At 46.2% G+C, this 23837-nt stretch overlaps 2 protein-coding genes across 5 annotated transcripts in view; one reads left to right on the top strand and one right to left on the bottom strand.

Annotated features, from left to right (window-relative positions):
• Positions 1–11885, top strand: part of LOC141085188 (Friend leukemia integration 1 transcription factor-like) — a 47546-nt gene extending 35661 nt beyond the window's left edge. For all 4 annotated transcript variants that reach the window (XM_073570403.1, XM_073570405.1, XM_073570406.1 and 1 more), the window contains 6 exons: positions 8838–9041; positions 9123–9200; positions 9286–9348; positions 9457–9501; positions 9740–9787; positions 11064–11885. In XM_073570403.1, the coding sequence (XP_073426504.1) occupies positions 8838–9041; positions 9123–9200; positions 9286–9348; positions 9457–9501; positions 9740–9787; positions 11064–11569 (944 nt within the window). In that variant the 3' untranslated portion in view covers positions 11570–11885. The remainder of the gene's footprint in view (positions 1–8837; positions 9042–9122; positions 9201–9285; positions 9349–9456; positions 9502–9739; positions 9788–11063) is intronic.
• A 4659-nt stretch (positions 11886–16544) lies between these two features.
• Positions 16545–20702, bottom strand: RBM42 (RNA binding motif protein 42). Its single transcript, XM_073570407.1, has 10 exons — positions 20519–20702; positions 20219–20348; positions 20052–20139; positions 18957–19088; positions 18754–18878; positions 18236–18361; positions 18047–18151; positions 17857–17977; positions 17321–17515; positions 16545–17036 (listed from the first exon to the last, which is right to left on the bottom strand). The coding sequence occupies exons 1-10, from the start codon at positions 20572–20574 to the stop codon at positions 16924–16926; spliced, it is 1191 nt and encodes a 396-aa protein (XP_073426508.1). The 5' UTR covers positions 20575–20702; the 3' UTR covers positions 16545–16923.
• Positions 20703–23837: the final 3135 nt, after the last annotated feature.

Here is a 23837-nt window from a genome sequence, read left to right on the forward strand (position 1 = left end):
GCAAAGGGTCTGAATACGACCATGTGATATTTCAGTCTTTCTTTTTTAATAAATTTGCAAAAATTTCTACATTTCTATTTTTTTCAGTCCAGATGTGTTGCAGAGTGTACATTAATGAAAAAAATAATGAACTGTTTTGAATTTACCAAATGGCTGTAATGAAACAGAGTGAAAAATTTAACCCCTTCCTGCCAGCTGACGGAATAGTCCGTCAGCTGGCAGTATCCCCTGCTTTGAGGTTGTCTCCGGTGGTGAACCCACCTCAAAGCCGCGACATGTCAGCTGTTTTCAACAGCTGACATGTACCCGCAATAGGCACAAGCGTAATCGCGATCCGCCTGTGCCTATTAACTAGTGAAATGCCACTGACAGCGGCATTTAACAAGCGCTTCCGGCCACTGGGCCTGAAATACGCACATCACTGACCCCCTTTGCCATCACAACCAGAGGTCTCCTGGAGACCTCTATGATTGTTGATGACGGATTGCTATGAGCGCCACCCTGTGGTCGACGCTCCTAGCAATGCTGTAATTCAGCTACGTAGAGGTGATATGTGTATCACCTCTATGTAGCAGAGCCGATCTAGTAGTGGATGCTTCTAGCCTCCCATGGAGACTATTGAAGCATGCCAAAAGTTAAAAAAAAAGTGTTTAAAAATATTAAAAAAAATAAAAAAACATAAAAGTTCAAATCACCCTCCTTTCGCCCAAATAAAAATAAAAGAATAAAAAAAAATCACACATACACATATTTGGTATCACCCCGTTTAGAATCTACCAATCTATCAATAAGAAAAAGGATTAACCTGATCAATAAACGGCGTAGTGAGAAAAAGAATCAAAACGCCAGAATTTTTTGGTCGCAGCGACATTGAATTAAAATGCAATAACGGGCGATCAAAAGAACGTATCTGCACAAAAGTGGTATCATTAAAAACACCAGCTCGACATGCAAAAAATAAGCCCTCACCCAACCCAAGATCACGAAAAATGGAAACGCTACGGTCTCGGAAAAAGGCGCAATTTTTTTAGCAAACTCTGGAATTTTTTTCACCACTTAGATAAAAAAGAACCTTGACATGTTTGGTGTCTATGAACTCGTAATGACCTGGAGAATCATTATGGCAGGTCAGTTTTAGCATTTAGTGAACCTAGAAAAAAAACAAAAAAAAAACAAGTGTGAGATTGCACTTTTTTTTGCAATTTCCCGCTTTCTGTTACACGACATGGTAAAACCAATGGTGTCGTTAAAAAGTACAACTCGTCCCGCGAAAACCAAGCCCTCACACGGCCAAATTGACAGAAAGTAATAAAGTTATGGCTCTGGAAAGAAGTTGAGCGAAAAACGAAAACGCAAAACCGAATAAAGCTCCGGTCATTAAGGGGTTAAAGGGCGCTAAATACTTTCCGTACCCACTGTATATTCTTGTACATAGGGGCAGTATTATAGTAGTTATATTTTTGTACATAGGGGCAGTATTATAGCAGTTATATTCTTGTACATAGCAGCCGTATTATAGTAGTTATATTCTTGTACATAGGGAGCAGTATTATAGCAGTTATATTCTTGTACATAGAAGCAGTATTATAGTAGTAATATTCTTGTACATAGGGGGCAGTATTATAGTAGTTATATTCTTGTACATAAGGGGCAGTATTATAGTAATTATATTCTTGTGTATAGGGAGCAGTATTATAGTAGTTATATTCTTTTACATAAGGACAGTATTATAGTAGTTATATTCTTGTACATAAGGGGCAGTATTATAGTAGTTATATTCTTGTGTATAGGGAGCAGTATTATAGTAGTTATATTCTTTTACATAAGGACAGTATTATAGTAGTTATATTCTTGTACATAGGGGCAGTATTATAGTAGTTATATTCTTGTACATAGGGGGCATTATAGTAGTTATATTCTTGTACATAGGGGCAGTATTATAGTAGTTATATTCTTGTACATAGGAGTAGTATTATAGCAGTTATATTCTTGTACACAGGGGGCAGTATTATAGTATTTATATTCTTGTACATAGGAGTAGTATTATAGTAGTTATATTCTTGTACACAGGGGGCAGTATTATAGTAGTTATATTCTTGTACATAGGAGTAGTATTATAGTAGTTATATTCTTGTACACAGGGGGCAGTATTATAGTAGTTATATTCTTGTACACAGGGGCAGTATTATAGTAGTTATATTCTTGTACACAGGAGCAGTATTATAGTATTTATATTCTTGTACACAGGAGCAGTATTATCGTATTTATATATATATTCTTGTACATACAGTTGTGGCCAAAATTATTGACACCCCTGCAATTCTGTCAGATAATACTCAGTTTCTTCCTGAAAATGATTGCAAACACAAATTCTTTGGTATTATTATCTTTATTTAATTTGTCTTAAATGAAAAAACACAAAAAGAATTGTCCTAAAGCCAAATTGGATATAATTCCACACCAAACATAAAAAAGAGGGTGGCCCAAAGTATTGGCACTGTTCGAAAAATCATGTGATGCTTCTCTAATTTGTGTAATTAACAGCACCTGTAACTTACCTGTGGCACCTAACAGGTGTTGGCAATAACTAAATCACACTTGCAGCCAGTTGACATGGATTAAAGTAGACTCAACCTCTGTCCTGTGTCCTTGTGTGTACCACATTGAGCATGGAGAAAAGAAAGAAGACCAAAGAACTGTCTGAGGACTTGAGAAACCAAATTGTGAGGAAGCATGAGCAATCTCAAGGCTACAAGTCCATCTCCAAAGACCTGAATGTTCCTGTGTCTACCGTGCGCAGTGTCATCAAGAAGTTTAAAGCCCATGGCACTGTGGCTAACCTCCCTAGATGTGGATGGAAAAGAAAAATTGACAAGAGATTTCAACACAAGATTGTGCGGATGTTGGATAAAGAACCTCGACTAACATCCAAACAAGTTCAAGCTGCCCTGCAGTCCGAGGGTACAACAGTGTCAACCCGTACTATCCGTCGGTGTCTGAATGAAAAGGGACTGTATGGTAGGAGACCCAGGAAGACCCCACTTTTTACCCCGAGACATAAAAAAGCCAGGCTGGAGTTTGCCAAAACTTACTTGAAAAAGCCTAAAACGTTTTGGAAGAATGTTCTCTGTCAGATGAGACAAAAGTAGAGCTTTTTGGGCAAAGGCATCAACATAGAGTTTACAGGAGAAAAAAAGAGGCATTCAAAGAACTCGGTCCCTACAGTCAAACATGGCGGAGGTTCCCTGATGTTTTGGGGTTACTTTGCTGCCTCTGGCACTGGACTGCTTGGCCATGTGCATGGCATTATGAAGTCTGAAGACTACCAACAAATTTTGCAGCATAATGTAGGGCCCAGTGTGAGAAAGCTGGGTCTCCCTCAGAGGTCATGGGTCTTCCAGCAGGACAATGACCCAAAACACACTTCAAAAAGCACTAGAAAATGGTTTGAGAGAAAGTACTGGAGACTTCTAAGGTGGCCAGCAATGAGTCCAGACCTGAATCCCATAGAACACCTGTGGAGAGATCTAAAAATGGCAGTTTGGAGAAGGCACCCTTCAAATATCAGGGACCTGGAGTTTGCCAAAGAAGAATGGTCTAAAATTCCAGCAGAGCATTGTAAGAAACTCATTGATGGTTACCGGAAGCGGTTGGTCGCAGTTATTTTGGCTAAAGGTTGTGCAACCAAGTATTAGGCTGAGGGTGCCAATACTTTTGTCTGGCCCATTTTTGGAGTTTTGTGTGAAATGATCAATGTTTTGCTTTTTGCTTCATTCTCTTTTGTGTTTTTTCATTTAAGACCAATTAAATGAAGATAATAATACCAAAGAATTTGTGTTTGCAATAATTTTCAGGAAGAAACTGAGTATTATCTGACAGAATTGCAGGGGTGTCAATACTTTTGGCCACAACTGTAGGGACAGTATTATAGTAGTTATATTCTTGTGTATAGGGAGCAGTATTATAGTGGTTATATTCTTGTACATAGGGGCAGTACTATAGTATATTCTTGCACATAGGAGTATTATAGTAGTTATATTCTTGTACATAGGAGCAGTATATTCTTGTACATAATAATAATAATAATAATAATAAATTTTATTTTTATAGCGCCGACATATTCCGCAGCACTTTATATTTCAGAGGGGATTTGTACAGACAATAGACATTACAGCATAACAATAATCACATACAGTAGATTATAACAAATACCAAGAGGAGTGAGGGCCCTGCTCGCAAGCTTACAGTCTATGAGGAAAGAGGTAGACACGAAAGGTGGGTGGTAACAGTTGCCCTGATTGTATGGACCAGCCATAATGTTAAGTGTGTAACAGTACAGACACAGAGGGCTAATGGATGCATAAAGCATGTGGGAACATGATGCTGGGAACCTGGTTATGGTAAAACTTTTGGCTCTGCCACACAGGGATAGGTTAGGTTAATGTGTTGAGGCGATAGGCCAGTCTGAATAAATGCGTTTTCAGGACACGCTTAAAATTGTGGGGATTGGGGACTAATCGTATTGACCTGGGAAGTGCATTCCAAAGAATTGGCGCGGCACGTGTAAAGTCTTGGAGACGGGAGTGGGAGGTTCTGACTATTGAGGATACTAACCTCAGGTCATCAGCAGAACGGAGGGCGCGGGTAGGGTGGTATACTGAAACAAGGGAGATGTAGGGTGGTGCTGAGCCATTGAGGGCTTTGTGGGTGAGGGTAATAAGTTTATACTGAATTCTGGAGTGGATGGGTAGCCAGTGTAATGACTGGCACAAGGTAGAGGCATCGGTGTAACGATTGGTGAGGAATATGATCCTGGCTGCAGCATTCAAGACAGATTGGAGAGGGGAGAGTTTGGTAAGAGGGAGACCGATTAGAAGAGAGTTACAATAGTCGAGACGAGAATGAATAAGAGAAACAGTAAGAGTTTTTGCAGAGTCAAAAGTAAGAAAAGGTCGAATTCTAGAAATGTTTTTGAGGTGCAGATGACAAGAGTGAGCCAGTGATCGAATGTGGGGGCAAAGGAAAGCTCGGAATCAAGTATGACCCCAAGACAGCGGGCATGTTGCTGGGGAGTAATAGTGGAACCACACACGGAAATGGCAATGTCGGGTGTAGGTACATTAGTAGCGGGAGGAAACACAACGAGTTCAGTCTTTGACAGGTTCAGTTTCAGATATAGTGAGGACATGATATTAGACACAGCGTTTAGACGAGGGGTCCCCAACCGCCGGTCCGCGGCCCAGCACCGGGCCGCTGCAGTGCCCTTGCCGGTCCGCGGACACAAGGGGAGCCAGGGGCGGTCAGTGGCGTAGCGGGGACTGGGGCGGCGAGCAGCAGTTCTTAGCGGCGGCAGGGAGCGATCAAGCAGCTCCGCTGCCTGCAAGAGGGAATAGCAGGAGCGGAGCTGCAAGGACCCGTCCAGCTTCCTGCCCGCCGCCCGCGCTTCCTGTCTCTGACACAGAGAGGAGCGCGGCCGCTGCTGTGTCAGAGCGAGGAAGCGCGGGCGGCGGGCAGGTGAGAGGAGAGAGGTGGTGTGTGTGTGTGTCTGTGTGTGTGTATGTGTAATGTGTGTGTATGTATAATGTGTGTATGTATGTCTGTCTGTGTGTGTACATGTATGTCTGTGTGTGTGTGTGTGTGTGTATGTATAATGTGTGTGTGTGTTGGTCTGTGTTTGTGTAGCCTGGCCCTGGAGGAGATGGGGACATGAGGAGAAGGCCATGAGGGGAGTGATGGAGAGACAGCAGTGATGGGGTGAAGGCAATGATGGGGAGAAGGGAGTGATGGGGTGAAGGCAATGATGGGGAGAGGGGAGTGATGGGGTGAAGGCAATGATGGAGAGACGGCAGTGATGGGGTGAAGGCAATGATGGGGAGAAGGGAGTGATGGGGTGAAGGCAATGATGGGGAGAGGGGAGTGATGGGGTGAAGGCAATGATGGAGAGACGGCAGTGATGGGGTGAAGGCAATGATGGGGAGAAGGGAGTGATGGGGTGAAGGCAATGATGGGGAGAGGGCAGTGATGGGGTGAAGGCAATGATGGAGAGACAGCAGTGATGGGGTGAAGGCAATGATGGGGAGAGGGCAGTGATGGGGTGAAGGCAATGATGGAGAGAAGGAGTGATGGGGTGAAGGCAATGATGGGGAGAAGGGAGTGATGGGGTGAAGGCAATGATGGGGAGAGGGGAGTGATGGGGTGAAGGCAATGATGGGGAGAAGGGAGTGATGGGGTGAAGGCAATGATGGGGAGAGGGCAGTGATGGGGTGAAGGCAATGATGGAGAGACAGCAGTGATGGGGTGAAGGCAATGATGGGGAGAGGGCAGTGATGGGGTGAAGGCAATGATGGAGAGAAGGGAGTGATGGGGTGAAGGCAATGATGGGGAGAAGGGGGTGATGGGGTGAAGGCAATGATGGGGAGAGGGGAGTGATGGGGTGAAGGCAATGATGGAGAGATTGCAGTGATGGGGTGAAGGCAATGATGGAGAGATGGCAGTGATGGGGTGAAGGCAATGATGGGGAGAAGGGAGTGATGGGGTGAAGGCAATGATGGGGAGAAGGGAGTGATGGGGTGAAGGCAATGATGGGGAGAGGGCAGTGATGGGGTGAAGGCAATGATGGGGAGAAGGGAGTGATGGGGTGAAGGCAATGATGGGGAGAAGGGGGTGATGGGGTGAAGGCAATGATGGGGAGAGGGGAGTGATGGGGTGAAGGCAATGATGGAGAGATTGCAGTGATGGGGTGAAGGCAATGATGGGGAGAAGGGAGTGATGGGGTGAAGGCAATGATGGGGAGAAGGGAGTGATGGGGTGAAGGCAATGATGGGGAGAGGGCAGTGATGGGGTGAAGGCAATGATGGGGAGAAGGGAGTGATGGGGTGAAGGCAATGATGGGGAGAAGGGGGTGATGGGGTGAAGGCAATGATGGGGAGAGGGGAGTGATGGGGTGAAGGCAATGATGGAGAGATTGCAGTGATGGGGTGAAGGCAATGATGGGGAGAAGGGAGTGATGGGGTGAAGGCAATGATGGGGTGAAGGCAATGATGGGGAGAAGGGAGTGATGGGGTGAAGGCAATGATGGGGAGACAGCAGTGATGGGGTGAAGGCAATGATGGGGAGAAGGGAGAGATGGGGTGAAGGCAATGATGGGGAGAAGGGGGTGATGGAGCACTTATTCAAAACCTATGGTGAGTTGAGTCACATTATAAATGTTATTTAATTATAAGTATGCACTGCTACACTACAACCGCGTCCATAGCCCCGCCCCCTTATGACCAAAGCCCCGCCCCTGCCACACCTCCATCCCCGCCCTGCCGGGCCACAGAAGAATGGTCTTGCTTGAAACCGGTCCCTGGTGCAAAAAAGGTTGGATGACCACTGGTTTAGACAATCGCCAGTGTTTTCTAGAAAGGCTGTCGTGATGTCAGGAGAAGAAGCGTATAATTGGGTGTCATCAGCATAGAGATGGTACTGGAAACCAAATCTACTGATTGTTTGACCAATAGGGGCAGTGTACAAGGAGAAGAGGAGGGGGCCTAGAACCGATCCTTGAGGATCCCCAACAGTAAGGGGAAGGTGAGAGGAGGAGGAACCGGCAAAAGAAACAGTAAAGGAGCGGTCGGAGAGATAGGAGGAGAACCAGGAGAGAACGGTGTCCTTGAGGCCAATGGAATGGAGCATAGTGAGGAGGAGCTGATGATCCACAGTGTCGAATGCAGTATAATAGTAGTTATATTCTTGTACATAGTATTATAGTAGTTATATCCTTGTACATAGGGGCAGTATTATAGTAATTATATTCTTGTACATAGGAGTATTATAGCAGTTATATTCTTGTACATAGGAGCAGTATTATAGCAGTTATATTCTTGTACATAGGGGGCAGTATTATAGTAGTTATATTCTTGTACATAAGGACAGGATTATAGTCGTTATATTCTTGTGTATAGGGAGCAGTATTATAGTAGTTATATTTTTGTACATAGGAGCAGTATATTCTTGTACATAGATGTAGTATAATAGTAGTTATATTCTTGTATATAGTATTATAGTAGTTATATCCTTGTACATAGGAGCAGTATTATAGTAGTTATATTCTTGTACATAGGAGCAGTATTATAGTAGTTCTATTCTTGTACATAGGAGCAGTATTATAGTAGTTATATTCTTGTACATAGGGGCAGTATTATAGTAGTTATATTCTTGTACATGGGGCAGTATTATAGTAGTTATATTCTTGTACATAGGGGCAGTATTATAGTAGTTATATTCTTGTACATAGGAGCTGTATTATAGTAGTTATATTCTTGTACATAGGAGCAGTATTATAGTGGTTATATTCTTGTACATAGGGGCAGTATTATAGTAGTTATATTCTTGTACATAGGAGCTGTATTATAGTAGTTATATTCTTGTACATAGGGGCAGTATTATAGTAGTTATATTCCTGTACATAGGGGCAGTATTATAGTAGTTATATTCTTGTACATAGGGGCAGTATTATAGTAGTTATATTCTTGTACATAGGGGCAGTATTATAGTAGTTATATTCTTGTACATAGGGGCAGTATTATAGTAGTTATATTCTTGTACATAGGGGCAGTATTATAGTAGTTATATTCTTGTACATGAAAGCTGTATTATAGTAGTTATATTCTTGTACATAGGGGCAGTATTATAGGAGTTATATTCTTGTACATAGGAGCAGTATTATAGTGGTTATATTCTTGTACATAGGGGAAGTATTATAGTAGTTATATTCTTGTACATAGGAGCAGTATTATAGTAGTTATATTTTTGTACATAGTAGCGGTATTATTGTGGTTATATTTTGACTACAGACCCCTTGGCGTGGACGCAGGAACATGTCACTCAGTGGTTGGATTGGGTGGTGAAGGAATATGGCCTCTGTGATGTGAACACCTCACTGATGCAGGGAGTAGATGGGAAGGAGCTGTGTCGGATGACCCGGGAGGACTTTCTACGCATGGCCTCATCGTTCAGTACCGAAATGCTGTTCTCACACTTAGCATTTATTCGCCAAAGTAAGTCACCCCAAATCTCTTATCAGTCAGTCATTAACTCTTTCCCTCCTGTGACTGATATTTTCCTATTGCTTTCCATAGACAGCCCGGCGTTCACATATTCGGTGGTTCCGGCTGCTTCGTCTCATCCTGTGACCCCAAGGAACCCAGTGAAGTCAGGTAGGACAATTGACCAGATGTCACGTGAATGGTCCGTGCCTTTTGCCCTCTTGGTGTCTGACTATCTTTGCCTCCATGTTTATAGAACCAATGTATGAGGACGTGCGGGGGGCGACCTGGAATCCCGTCAGCAGCACCATCCACCGAGGTGAGAAGTCATACTCTACAGTGTCTAAAAGGGTGATCTGTGCCAAAAATGGCCCTCAGAGATCAATAGCAATAGGTCAGAATATATTTATTTTATATTCTATTATAGGTTCTCCATCCCCGACTCCAGCAGTCCCCATACGCAACACCTCAGGTGAGAGGGCACCATACACATTGGAGACTAGAGTGCAAATGTATCAAAAAAAAGTTCTGCAACTTTGTAGCATCAAAAATGTGAAGAAATGTGTAACATTAATTCAATTCACTGACAGCAAGCAGAGTTCAGCATGGTGATGAGAAACTGAAGCACAATGTTAACTTTAGAGCTGGAAAACTTTTGGATAATTTCTTTGCACTGAAAAAAACCCACATTTTTTCTGGATTTTTTGCAGATCCGTATCAGGTTTTGGGGCCGACAAGCAGCCGTCTGTCTAATCCAGGTGAGAGATCGCGTCGCATAATTGGAGGATTGCAATTTTGCAAAAATTATTAAAAAAAGAAACCGTCAATGAATATGTTAACATATCAAAAATGGGATACACATCGGGAATGACTCTTAAAGGGCCACTAAAAACGCAGTTGATATTTGCACTGATGTTGCCCGGAGAAGACGTGTCAGCGAAATACTTTTGGAGTCACTCTCATCATCCTTCAAGGTGGAGCAGAGATCTCTTGTTCCCATGTTGCAGGCAGGAGCTGGGCTCGATGTTGCCCCCTGCTGATTAATACTTTGTATACGCGCTACCCGTAGCACCGAAAAAAGTAAGGTTTTAAAAGTTCTGCAATGGTCAAAATAAGACGGTGAAGTGCGTAGCAAGCGATTACAAATGTGCATTTATTAAAAAGCAGGGGGTTTGTCACTGATAAGATTGCTCCAGAGACTGCACAACCTCGATAAGCCGGGGTAAAGCCAGGAGGATTTGGTAATGGCCCCCACGCTGCTGCGTGTTGTGTCAGTAAACATTGCCGTGTTGTAATGCTCATTAGGGGACATCTCCGCTGCCCCCCAAGGATCGCTGCCCGTCTCCTCCTGCCATCCATGACTTCTGCCTGCTCAGCTGGCAGCCACTTGTAGCTCCCAGTAACCAGATTAGGCCTCTCCGCAGGGCGTCTGGCCCTTTAATTACTTGCTCTTTAAGACTACAAATGTGTAAATGTTTTTATTAGTCCGTCCCTAATAATCCGGCTTATAATTAAAGAGCCTGTAATCACCTTATAATGACTTCAGCCCTAAAATAAAGTTGAAGAGATGTGGACAATTTCACGTATTTTATCAGGTGGGAAATGGGCAAACGTTCAGTGTTATTATTAATCTGATTTAAAGGGGTCGTCCACTTTTTCTGAGAATCCATCAGCGAACTTGTTCCAACCTCAGTTTGTAGCTTTGAAGTTGTCTTTTGACAATGTAAGACCAGAGATTGCATCACAGTTGAATGTGCAAGGAAACAAAATCCAGTGGGTGCATTTTTTTTTATGAAAAAAATGATTTTTTGTTTTAGACCCAAATATTAAAAAAAAAATAATAATAGTTTCTCCAACCTCTTTAATGCCACCATAGCACATCCCTTGTCCCCCATGTTTTGTAATGCTATAGAAGCCCCTTGATTTCTCTAAATGTCGCCATTGGAAAGTCCCCCCGCCTTCCTAGAACCCTAACATTGGGATCGCCATGATTTGCGGCGCACTCGCTGACTTTTCGATTTTGTTTTTCTTTAGGCAGCGGCCAGATCCAGCTGTGGCAATTCCTCCTTGAGCTCCTGTCAGACAGCGGGAACGCCGGCTGTATCGCCTGGGAAGGAGTGAATGGCGAATTCAAGATGACGGATCCAGACGAGGTGGCCCGCCGCTGGGGGGAACGCAAGAGCAAGCCCAACATGAACTATGACAAGCTGAGCCGGGCGCTGCGCTACTACTACGACAAGAACATCATGAGCAAAGTGCACGGCAAGAGATATGCCTACAGGTTCGACTTCCAGGGGATCCAGGTGGTCCAGCAATCCCACAACAACGACCCGTCAGGGTGTAAATATCAGGATGGGAACTATTATAACCAGCAAGCCAAATCAACCGTGCAACAACCCCCCAACAACAACCAGTCCCCGACCCTGCCCGCCATCATCCCAGTGCAGTACTATAGCACGCCTCCAGGGGGCGGACTGTACCCAGGGCAGACACGGCAACATGGCGGCCAGCTGGGGGCACATCTGGGGGCTTACTACTGAAGGGGCGAACTACAAAATCCAGGAGAACTTTGTGAATAGTCTCAGGCACTCAGATTTGGATCTGTGCCAGGTCTTGGGGGTCTCGCCCCTTTCTGTGAATTTTGTGGGGGGGATTTATATATTTTGTATTTTACTTATTAAGTGCATTAGGCTTGGACTTTTTTTTCCTAGATTCGGGCCGGACTCGGTGGAGGTGGTGGCTTCTATGTAAAGTTCTGGCTCAGTTTTTTGGTGTTTTTTGGTGAGGAGGTGAAAGGGTTAAGAAGGATTGTGTAAAATGTTTCCTATCTGTAATAATAAATTATATTCTCCTATAGATTATAAGATCGCGCCCATACATTATATCCATCTGTAGAAGGTGAAAAACCAGGCTGTGAAAATACAGCTATTGTTCTGTTTTCAGCAATTTCACACAGGGAAGAAGCAAACTTCTATCTTCCTTAGGGCAAATTGCTGCGATTCTAAAGCAGTCCTGTCCTCATAATTGGGGGTCTGGAGACCCCACAGTCAGGCTAGGAATTGCCCCCGCTATACCGGCACACGTGATGAGTGCAGTGACCTTGCGGCCCACCGCTATACAGGCACACGTGATGCGTGCAGAGACTTCGCGCCCCCCCCCCTATACAGGCACACGTGAGGAGCGCAGTGAGCTAGCAGCCCCACCTATACAGGCACGTGTGAGGAATGCAGTGACCCCCCCACCCCCAGTGCTATACTGAGTGCAGTGACCTCACGGCCCCGCTATACTGGCACACGTGCTGAGTGCAGTGACCTCGCGGCCCCCCGCTATACAGGCACACATGATGAATGCATTGACCTCACAGCCCCCGCTATACAGGCACACGTGATGAGTGCAGTGACCTCGCGCCCCCCCAGCTATACAGACACACGTGAGGAGTGCAGTGCGCTAGCGGCCCAACCTATACAGGCACCCGTAATAATTGCAGTGACCTCACGCTCCCCGCTATACAGGCACACGTGCTGAGTGCAGTGACCTCACGCCCCCACCAGCTATACAGGCACGCGTGAGGAGTGCAGTGTCCACTGCACTCCCCGCTATACAGGCACACGTGCTGAGTGCAGTGACCTCACGCCCCCACCAGCTATACAGGCACGCGTGAGGAGTGCAGTGATCTAGCGGCCCAACCTATACAGGCATGCGTGATGAGTGCAGTGACTTAGTGGCCTCCACTATACAAACATGCATGATAAGTGCAGTGACCTCCCCCCACGCTATACCGGCACGCATGATGAGTGCAGTGACCTCGCAGCTCCCCCCACTATACCGGCACGTGTGATGAGTACAGTGACCACGCAGCTTGCATGCTGAGCGCAGGGACCTCGCGGCACCCACTATACCGTCACACGTCAAAAGTGCAGTAACATCGCAGCCCACGCTTTACAGGCACACATGATCAATGCAGTGACCTCAAGGGGCAGCACGGTGGCTCAGTGGTTAGCGCTGCAGCCTTGCAGCGCTGGAGTCCTGGGTTCGAATCCCACCAAGGACAACATCTGCAAGGAGTTTGTATGTTCTCCCCGTGTTTGTGTGGGTTTTCTCCAGGTACTCTGGTTTCCTCCCACATTCCAAAGACTTACTGATAGGGAATTTAGATTGTGAGCCCCATGGGGGGGACAGTGATGATAATGTGTGGAAACTGTAAAGCGCTGCGGAATATGTTAGCGCTATATAAAGATTATTATTATAAGGCCCCCGCTAAACCGGCACACGTGATTAGTGCAATGACCTTGTAGCCCCAGCTATACTGGCACACGTAGGAGGATCAGCATGGCCCAAGTTGAGCATTAGGTAAATGGTAACTGTGCCCTGGAAAGATAAGAATGACTGAAAAGGACTACAAGTGCCAGACCCACCAGCTGTGCATCCCATTTTTGTGATCACCGTGAGGGTATCATGTTTTGGTCTTTTGTGCTATACGGAGGGTCCTGTGAGGACTGAAAATGACTGCCGCCCTCATATCCTGTGTGATCTTATACCCTGCTGGCCATTAATGCACATCCTGTATACGCCACATGAGCAGTCGGCTTCCTGTTTATGAGGAAATAGGACAATGGACAGGCTGGGCTCCCACAATCCCAAGCTCCTGAAGGGTGAAGGTATAGGGGGCATAAAGAAAGAGGTAGTCAATGATTAGGGAAATATGGGGTCATTCTTCTATGAATAACACCACTCATATCCACTGGAGGCCGCTGTAGTGCAGCTCCTTATTCTCCACAATGGACATAGCTATAGTAGAGGGTAGCGAGTGTAGTTATGGGGGGTGCGGTAGAGTTCCTTACATACCAGGTGTAGTTATAGGGAGCAGTACGGTAGGGGATCCCCAGACATAAGATGGCGTTATGGGGAGCAGTGCAGTAGGCGATCCCCAGACATAAGGTGGAGTTATGGGGAACAGTGCAGTAGGGGATCCCCAGACACCAGGCGGAGTTATGGGGAGCAGTGTGGTAGGGGGTCCCCAGACAAAGGGTGGAGTTATGGGGAGCAGTGCAGTAGGGAACCAGACATAAGGTGGAGTTATGGGGAGCAGTGCAGTAGGGGATCCCCAGACATAATGCGGAGTTATGGGGAGCAGTGTGGTAGGGGGTCCCCAGACAAAGGGTGGAGTTATGAGGAGCAGTGCAGTTGGGGGATCCCCAAGTTATCAGGTGTAGTTACGGGGAGCAATGCGATAGCAGGTCACCAGTTATCGGGGAGCAATGCAGTAGGGGGTCCCCAGACGTAGGATCTAATTATTGGGAGTAGAGCAGTAGGGTGCTCCCAGTTAACAGGTATTATTATGGGGAGCAATGCAGAAGGGGGGCCCCAGACATAGGGTGTAGTTTTTGGGAGTAGTGCGGTAGGAGTGCCCAGTTATCGGATGTACAGTCATGGCCAAAAGTTTAGAGAATGACACAAATATTAATTTTTACAAAGTCTCCTGCTTCATTTTTTCTAATGGCAATTTGCATATACTCCAGAATGTTATAAAGAGTGATCAGCTTAACAGCAATTACTTGCAAAGTCGATATTTGCCTAGAAAATTAACTTTATCCCCCAAAACACATTTCAACATCATTGCAGCCCTGCCTTAAAAGGACCAGCTAACATCGTTTCAGTGATTGCTCCATTAACACAGGTGTGGGTGTTGATGAGGACAGGGCTGGAGATCAATCTGTCATGATTAAGTAAGAATGACACCACTGGACACTTTAAAAGGAGGCTGGTGCTTGGCATCATTGTTTCTCTTCTGTTAACCATGGTTATCTCTAAAGAAACACGTGCAGTCATCATTGCACTGCACAAAAATGGCCTAACAGGGAAGAGTATCGCAGCTAGAAAGATTGCACCTCAGTCAGCAATCTATCGCATCATCAAGAACTTCAAGGAGAGAGGTTCCCTTGTTGCCAAAAAGGCTCCAGGGCGCCCAAGAAAGACCAGCAAGCACCAGGACCGTCTCTTAAAAGTGTTTCAGCTGCGGGATCGGGCCACCAGCAGTGCAGAGCTTGCTCAGGAATGGCAGCAGGCAGGTGTGAGGGCAGGAGGCAGGTGTGAGTGCATCTGCACGCACTGTGAGGCGGAGACTCTTGGAGCAAGGGCTGGTCTCAAGGAGGGCAGCAAAGAAGCCACTTCTCTCCAGAAAAACCATCATGGACAGACTGATATTCTGCAAGAGGTACAGGGAGTGGACTGCTGAGGACTGGGGTAAAGTCATTTTCTCTGATGAATCCCCTTTTCGATTGTTTGGGACATCTGGAAAACGGCTTATTCGGCGAAGACCAGGTGAGCGCTACCACCAGTCTTGTCTCATGCCAACTGTCAAGCATCCTGAAACCATTCATGTGTGGGGTTGCTTCTCAGCCAAGGGAATGGGCTCTCTCTCAGTCTTGCCTAAAAACACAGCCATGAATAAAGAATGGTACCAGAATGTCCTCCAAGAGCAACTTCTCCCAACCGTCCAAGAGCAGTTTGGCGATCAACAATGCCTTTTTCAACATGATGGAGCACCTTGCCATAAAGCAAAGGTGATAACTAAATGGCTCAGGGAACAAAACATAGAGATTTTGGGACCATGGCCTGGAAACTCCCCAGATCTTAATCCCATTGAGAACTTGTGGTCAATCATCAAGAGACAGGTGGACAAACAAAAACCTTCAAATTCAGACAAAATAAAAGCATTAATTTTGCAAGAAAGGACTGCTATCAGTCAGGATTTGACCCAGAAGTTGATTGAGAGCATGCCAGGGAGAATTGCTGAGGTCCTGAAGAAGAAGGGTCAACACTGCAAATATTGACTTGCTGCATTAACTCATTCTGTCAATATAACCCTTTTGTTACTCATAATATGATTGCAATTATATTTCTGTATGTGATAAAAACATCTGACAAACACACATAAAAACCAGAGGGCAGCAGATCATGTGAAAATATAATATTTGTGTCATTCTCTAAACTTTTGGCCATGACTGTAGTTATTGGGAGCAGGGCGATAAAACAAAAGCACCCAGTAAACAGGCAGATCTCAGCAGCGATTAGTACAGCGACGACGCGGGTAACAAGCGCCAACCAAGGTAAACAGCGGGTTTGTAAGCGCCGTGCAGCGCATAGAAACCTGCTGTTTACATTAGATACGAGCTCCCAGCACGCTGGTATCTAAGGTACACAGCGGGTAACTAAGTGACACGTGCCCTTAGTTACCCACGGTTTACATTGGAACCCAGTGTCCAGCTCGCTGCTCACTGGTCTCCCGCCTGCCACACGCAGCAATGCGTGCTGGCCAGCGGGAGACCAGCGATCAAAAAAGTGTCCAGGGCATTCGAGCTCAAACAGCGATAGCCGGCGGGGGGGGCGGTCGCTGATACGTGTCACACACAGCGATATCGCTGGTGAGATCGCTGTTGCGTCACAAAACGTGACTCAGCAGCGATCTCGCTGTGTGGGACGGGGGCTTTAGTCAGGAAAGAAAAAAAAGCCATGAAAACAAAACTGACATTGACTTTATTTACACTGTACATCGGCTGAACATGAAAGACCAATGATCTGCAGGTGAATCTGATATAAATATACAGTAAAACACAAGCAAATGCGGCGCAGAGGGGTTAATATTTCATGACTCCTGTAACTTAGATTGTATGGCGTCACCTGCTGGCCATTAGTGGTAGTGCCACGTCCCGCACATAGGAGAAGATTTCAGACCCCCATGTCCCCCGGATGTAGCGATCAGCCAAAAACAACAATCAATAAATCGAAAAATGGGCTCTATAGACTCGAATAAAGGGGATGGGGGAGATCTGATGCCGCACTGACCGCACAGACAGTCATTATGTATCGCTCAGCAGTTTCCATGTATCTGGGGTTATCTCAGGCCGAGCTTCTTCTTTTCCCGCTGCTTCTTGCGCACAATGTCAATATTTCGGTCCTTCCACATGCTCTTCCGAAGCTTGATGGGCCGAGAGCCGACATATTTACCTGCAGATGAAAGTGGAGAAAAAATAAATCCTAGGCATCAGTGCAAACTTCGTCATAGGTGCAGGACTCGTTACAGTGTATCAGAGCTCCATGATAAGATCAATGAGAAATAATCCAGATGTGCACAAGAATATTCAAATTCAATGACCGCAAGCAAGGATTTTGAAAACGAACCATTACCTACAGAATGATGGCCACAGAGTACACCCCAACATGGCACTAGACATGACCCTGATTCCCACCGATCAGAGGGAAAGGAAGTGATAGCCCCCATCTTCACTCACCGTTCATCTCCCTCATTGCCCGAACGTAATCATTGGGGTCTTTGAAGCTCACGAAGCCGTAACCTTTCGTTTTGCCCGTACGTTTGTCTCGAATGACTTTGGCCTTCAGAAACGAGGGGTAGCGACTGAACGCCCGGGCCAGGATGTCGTCGTTCACCTCGTTTCCCAGGTCTCCGCAGAATATCCGGAAGTCGTCTGTGAGGTTTAAGCAAAATGCATTTACATATTGTCAGATGTAGTCAGGTCCTACAAAGGAGATAAGGGGCTAAAGCCATGGAAGGATGAGCTACAGCCTTAATATGTGGCTGGGTAAAGTGGCAATACTGACTGGCCACAGTGTTAACCAAGCATCATACACCCCCTCATAGGCTCATATGGTTTGGGGGGCAGTCCTAGCGTACCAGCCTAAGACTTCAGGGGCCACTACCACAGGTGCCAGGACGCTTCTGGGACATACTGCAGAAGTGGCTGCTTTCCCCCTAAGTGTATGGTGCCACTTCCACCCACGGCAATGAAGCCATCTGTCTAGTTCTCACCAGTATCCCACTCCAGTAAACTCTGGTCTTCCCAGGATGTCCCAGCTGCGGTTCGGATACAGCGCTTCAGCTTTTCCGGCTTCATCTTCTTTTTATCTTCCTGCACTGGCTCCAGGACCACCTAAAAAACAACGGCTGTAAATAACGTGGACAGACCAGACTACAGACCCCATCATCTTCATACACGGACCTCAGGTTGTATGGGCTCCAACTCCGGCATGCTGGGACCAATCACCGTTTCCTCGTAACTCAGCTCCTTGTCATCTGACGGGGCTGGAGTTTCTGGGATTTCCTCCTAAAGACATGAGCAATGTGAGGAGCCTGGAGCAGCAGAAGACAAGGGCCAGGACGCAGCAGAAAAAGAGGGGCCAAGACTCACCTCTATCTTCCTCACAGGAGGGGCTGTATACACGGTGGGGGCAGCCTGAATGACCGTTGGGTTGATTTTCGGAGAAGACTGTATAACAGGACGAGGTGGAGGCGGCATTGGACCAACTGGGGCCGGCTGCAAGAGCAAAAACATAAGACAATTAATTTTCCACTTTACGCCAGCGTTGTAGATCCTGCAGCATCTGTCCAGGACTTTGAAATTGACGACCAATTTTTACATTCTGAACAGAAAAGGGGTAGACTATTGTTCATTAATGGCAAACATTTCTAAGTTCTTGTAGAATGGAGAGATTTTTAATTTCACAGTGTATTGCATGTTGTCTTGGTTACCAGCCACCTCAGAGTAGCCGATCTCCAAAGCAAGTAGGACATGCTTTTAAGCGTCGCTCTTGATGCCAGCCGAATCACTGCATCCCCTCAGCTTCAGTTCCCCTGTTCTCCCTCAATGATGCAACTCGCAGTAAAGCCATTCCACTGGCCGGGGCTGTCAATCATCAGAGGACTCACCGGTGGGCCGGTTCTCATATTTAATGGGGGAGGAGGCAAATGACTCATTAGCGGTGGTGGAGGTCCGTGCATGGGATGTGCCATCAGAGGCTGCGGCGGAGGCATACCGGGGTGCCGGGGACCCACTGAGAAACAAAGACAGAGTTACAATAGGAACCACAAAATAGGAAGAGGTTTCAGAAGCAGCAAAAGGCAGCACTCACTGGCTCGTTGGTGCTGCAGGACGTGTGGGATGAAGGACGGGCGCGGCATCACAGGATGAGGCTCCAATGGTCTCTGTAACGTGTGAGGGATGAAACTGGGCCTCATAATAGGTGGTCTGGGTGGAGGAATCGCTGGTGAGCAAAAACGAAAAACATTACTTAGGTATCTCTTACTACAGCAGAAGTAGAAAGCAAAGTCCAGAGCTGAGGCCAGACAGGAAATGCATGTACACAGTGACTGCACCAACAGAATAGTGAGTGCAGCACTGGGGTATAGCACAGCATATGACTCAGGATCAGTAATGTAATGTATGTACACAGTGACTGCACCAACAGAATAGTGAATACAACTCTGGCATATAGTACAGCATATGACTCAGGATCAGTAATGTAATGCATGCACACAGTGACTGCACCAAATGAATAGTGAATACAGCTCTGGAGAATAATACAGAATGTAACTCAGGATCAGTAATGTATGTACACAGTGACTGCACCAGCAGAATAGTGAGTGCAGCTCTGGAGTATAATACAGGATGTAACTCAGGATCGATAATGTAATGTATGTGTACAGTGACTGCACCAGCATAATAGTGAGTGCAGCTCTGGAGTATAATACATTACACTACTGATCCTGAGTTATATCCTGTATGTACACAGTGACTGCACCCGCAGAATAGTGAGTGCAGCTCTGGAGTATAATACAGGATGTAACTCAGGAGCAGTAATGTATGTACACAGTGACTGCACCAGCAGAATAGTGAGTGCAGCTCTGGAGTATAATACAAGATGTAACTCAGGATCAGTAATGTAATGTATGTACACAGTGACTGCACCAGCATAATAGTGAGTGCAGCTCTGGAGTATAATACAGGATGTAACTCAGGAGCAGTAATGTATGTACACAGTGACTGCACCAGCAGAACAGTGAGCGCAGCTCTGGAGTATAATACAGGATGTAACTCAGGATCAGTAATGTAATGTATGTACACAGTGACTGCACCAGCAGAATAGTGAGTGCAGCTCTGGAGTATAATACAGGATTTAACTCAGGATAAGTGGAAAAGTAATTATGAGAGAAACTTTTATTCTAACCTGGTCCTACAAATGGCACAGGGGGAGCCATTAATGGAGGGACCACACTTGCTGCAGCGGCGGCCCGCGCCTCCAGGCTCTGCTGCACCTGTGATGGGAGCACACATTACTATATGCCGCTGTGTCCTCCTCAGCTGTGCCCCGGCCTCACTGTACAGAGCTCCTACCTGGCTGTAGGTGTTGGTCGCTATAACCGGGCGGATGACAGGCACAGCAGGGACGGGTAATGGCACCGGGACGGGGGACGGCTCTCCGGGCGGCTGCGCTATGGGGGCGCCCAACACCTCCTGTTCGAATCTGAAAAAAAGAAGGAAAGTGACGTTACTTGTACCCAGGAATGAGGGGAGGACGGTGCTCCACCAGCGGCGGGCAGGGCTGTACACACGGCCTCCACTCTGCCCCTGCAAGTGTTGAGACATGGACTACAAGTCCCAGCACGACAGCCCCACACCCGAGACAAAACTCACAGCGCCATCTCCGCCTCCATCGCCTTCAGCTTCTCCTCCCCGCTCTTCCCGGCCATGACGCCGCTTCACAGACAAGGCACAAGTCGCGAATTTCCTCTCCTCCACTCCTCTCTCTTCGCCATACACTGGCGTACGTCGCGGCGCACACTTTCTACGTCATTTCCGCCTTTGTCCTTGCGTATATTGCGGGCTTCTCACTGAGGACGCGTGACGTAACAAGACCGCCGCCATTTTGCTGTGGGGCAAAGTAAGGGCGTGATTTACTGAGGTGGCATGTTTTAATGAGGGGGCTGTAAATGTGAAAGTGCAGAAGAAACTTTGGCCACTGAGAATCCAATTTATGTTTTGTTAAAGAAATAGTTTCTTATATAAACAGACCTTGAGACCCATAGCAGCCAATCAGAGTACAGCTTTTATATATAACAATCTGAGTCCGGCTTTTAATTAGTCTGGTTGGGGAAATGAAACATGGGCTCTGATTAGTTAATGTGTTCAGCAAGGTTTAGAATAGAAAGTTGATTTCTGCCTGGTTGCTATGGGCAACATGGTATGTCAATCATTATTTCCATGGCGTTAAGTAAAAATCACCAGAAAGCGGGATAAATTATACGGCACGTGTAGCACGGCTCGGCAAATTTTGGCCATGCCTATTTACCATTTCTTTCTCCCCTGGCAGGAAGAGTTGTCAGAGGGGCACTGGCAGTGAGGGACATTCATCAGACACCAGAGACTGCAGGGTGTAGACCCGAATCTGGGACTGTGAACTGTTTCTGGGTCAGTTGGGACTAGAGGCGAGCAAATAGATTCCCAGCGCTCTGGTCCAGATAGCTGCGGATCTCTAACCTTCCAGTGTCCCTGGCGGCATTTGATACCCCAGGGCCGGAGTGTCCTGCTTATTTCTAGTTCGGAGCTGTGGATTATTTTTTGCTCCTTCATTCACAGTCGGAGCTGTTAGAACTTTCTCATCTTTATGTAAGGTCACTATACGACATCCGCATACCTCCCAACTTTTGTAGAAGGGAAAGAGGGACAAAATTTGCGGCGTGCTCAGTGTGCTGCGGCAACTTTTAGACCACGCCTCTGACCACACCCATTTCACAACTAGTCACACCCATATCCACGCCCCACCCACACCTATTTAGCACTGATGATCACACTGGGTCTTCCAGCACGACAATGAACCAAAACATACAGCCAAGGCCAGAGGTGTATTTAGGTTTTCTGGCACCCGGGGCAAGAATTGTTTGGCGCCCCCCCCCCCCAAGGACATATGCAATTTGCACACTTAGTCATGTACCGACGAGCTGCTCTCCCTAAGGGTGTGTGCACACATTGCGGATTCTGCTGCGTTGTACAGTACCATTAAAGTCTATCTAAAACCAAAAACGCTGAGTGAAGAAGGAAGAGAAGCTCAGGGTATGTGTCCACGGTCCGCAATCCCTGCGCTTTAGTTGCAGCGGATACCCGCTGTGCCCAAAGCGCCACTCCCTGTTGTACGTGCGGTGATACCGCATGTGTTCATCGAACACATGCGGAATCACCGCAACCTATTCATAGACTGTGTTATTTATCTTGCGGAGACTGAGTGTCTCCGAAGATAAATAGACATGCTGTGGTCTATAAAGACGCGCCACATGTCCGGTTACGTAGGTCTGCCGACTGCGTGTTTGCACGCATAGTGGAGATGGGATTTCATAAAATCTCCTCCACTATGCTGTAACATCTGGCCGCTGCGGATTGGACTCTGCGGCTGCACACAGCGTCCAATCCGCAGCAAACACTGAAGAAATTCGGACAGTGGAAATATACCCTTAGTATGAAAATTGCATATGAGTGAAGTGTCCATGTGATGACTGCTGGAACCTGCAGAGCTGAATCCTGACATTGCAGCTTCTGAATTCTCACAACGAATGCACTGCACACATTTAGGATTCTCCCTTGTCAGTGGACGGTCATGTCGGCACAAGTATGTGTTTTGTATACTTCTGGCCACATTCCGACTAGACATGCCTGGCCTCGCTCTGTTCATTTTCCTTTAGTGTGGCCACACATGTCTTTTTTTTTTAATCAGATAAATTTTTATTTCTGATAACAATTACATCATATACATGACATCAAGTAATTGTTCACATATAACCATGTTTTTATAAACAAAAACAAAACTCCTCCCTCCCTTTTCCCCCCCTATCCCCCCTCCAAGATCCCTTCAGTGCCTTCCCCGTTCCTCGTCCAGTACTCTTTCCAACATCCATATATAGTTATGTAATGTAAATATCTTCCATATCCCAATACGTCCCTCCCACCCCTCTAACTCCATTCTACCCATGGCTGCCATATCTTGTGAAACACCTCAAGTTTATTTCTCTTAGTGTAAATACTTTTTTCCAATGAAATTATATGCTCCGCCTGCGCAAGAAAGTCCCGTCTAGTCGGAGGCTCCTCTCTGATCCATAACCGGGCAATCAATTTCCTTGCTATGAACAACAGTCTAGCAATCGCCAGTTTGACCATAGCCGCCTCTGCCAATTCTTCCACAAAGCCTAAAATACAGATCAAAGGGTCCCTGGGGATTACACATTTATATATCCATTCGATCCGATTCAGTACAACTGTCCAGTATGTAGACAATCTAGGGCAACACCACAACATGTGCATCATATCTGCCCGTTCCTGCGAACACCGTGGACAATCGGAATCAGACCTCAAACCCATCTTGAACAATCTATCAGGAGTTCTGTAAGCTCTATGAATTACGTACAGCTGAGACATCCTCCCAGGTTCGCTCATAGAAATCTTAGGCACATATTCTAAAATAGATTCCCATCTATCATCACTTATTTCTCCCAATTCAGCCTCCCATTTCACTCTAGCCTTGATAGGATGACTGATGGCCACACATGTCTAGTCAGCATGTGACCGCATGTACGTAAATTGCCAGCACAACAGAATCCTGACAGCGGTCAGTGCGCACTGTGAGAATTAAGAAGTCTGCAGTCACATAGAATGACAGCAGACTCATCACAGACCTAGACATCCCCTTTAATGCTCCTAACATAAATAAAAACATGAGAATTAGTCAGTTTCACAAATAATATTTACATCCAGGTACATTATAGATGACGTCGTCTCTGGAGTCATTCTCTTTCTTTTCTTCATCTTGTCCAGACCCCATGATGAGTTTTCTCGTCCACAGCCGCCTCTGCAGACTTCCATCTTTTCCGGTCTTCTGCAGCATATCCCCACATGATGCCCTTAAAGATAGAAGTGTCATTATAATGCTCCTGAATCAAAATATCTGCAGTGCACTGAGTCCCTGAAT

This window comes from Dendrobates tinctorius, unplaced genomic scaffold (genome assembly GCF_039654945.1).
Source record: "Dendrobates tinctorius isolate UK_male_01 unplaced genomic scaffold, ASM3965494v1 ptg000028l, whole genome shotgun sequence".
In the NCBI taxonomy this organism is placed as follows: Eukaryota; Metazoa; Chordata; class Amphibia; order Anura; family Dendrobatidae; genus Dendrobates; species Dendrobates tinctorius.

Excerpts from the sequence above, each read along its gene's own strand:
- RBM42 (XM_073570407.1), bottom strand. The coding sequence starts at position 20,574 with ATGGCCGGGAAGAGCGGGGAGGAGAAGCTGAAGGCGATGGAGGCGGAG. Across the intron at positions 18,152-18,235 it reads CTCCTGTGAGGAAGATAGAG|GAGGAAATCCCAGAAACTCC; the intron begins GTGAGTCTTGGC and ends TCATGTCTTTAG. Across the intron at positions 17,037-17,320 it reads GGCAATGAGGGAGATGAACG|GTAAATATGTCGGCTCTCGG; the intron begins GTGAGTGAAGAT and ends TTTCATCTGCAG.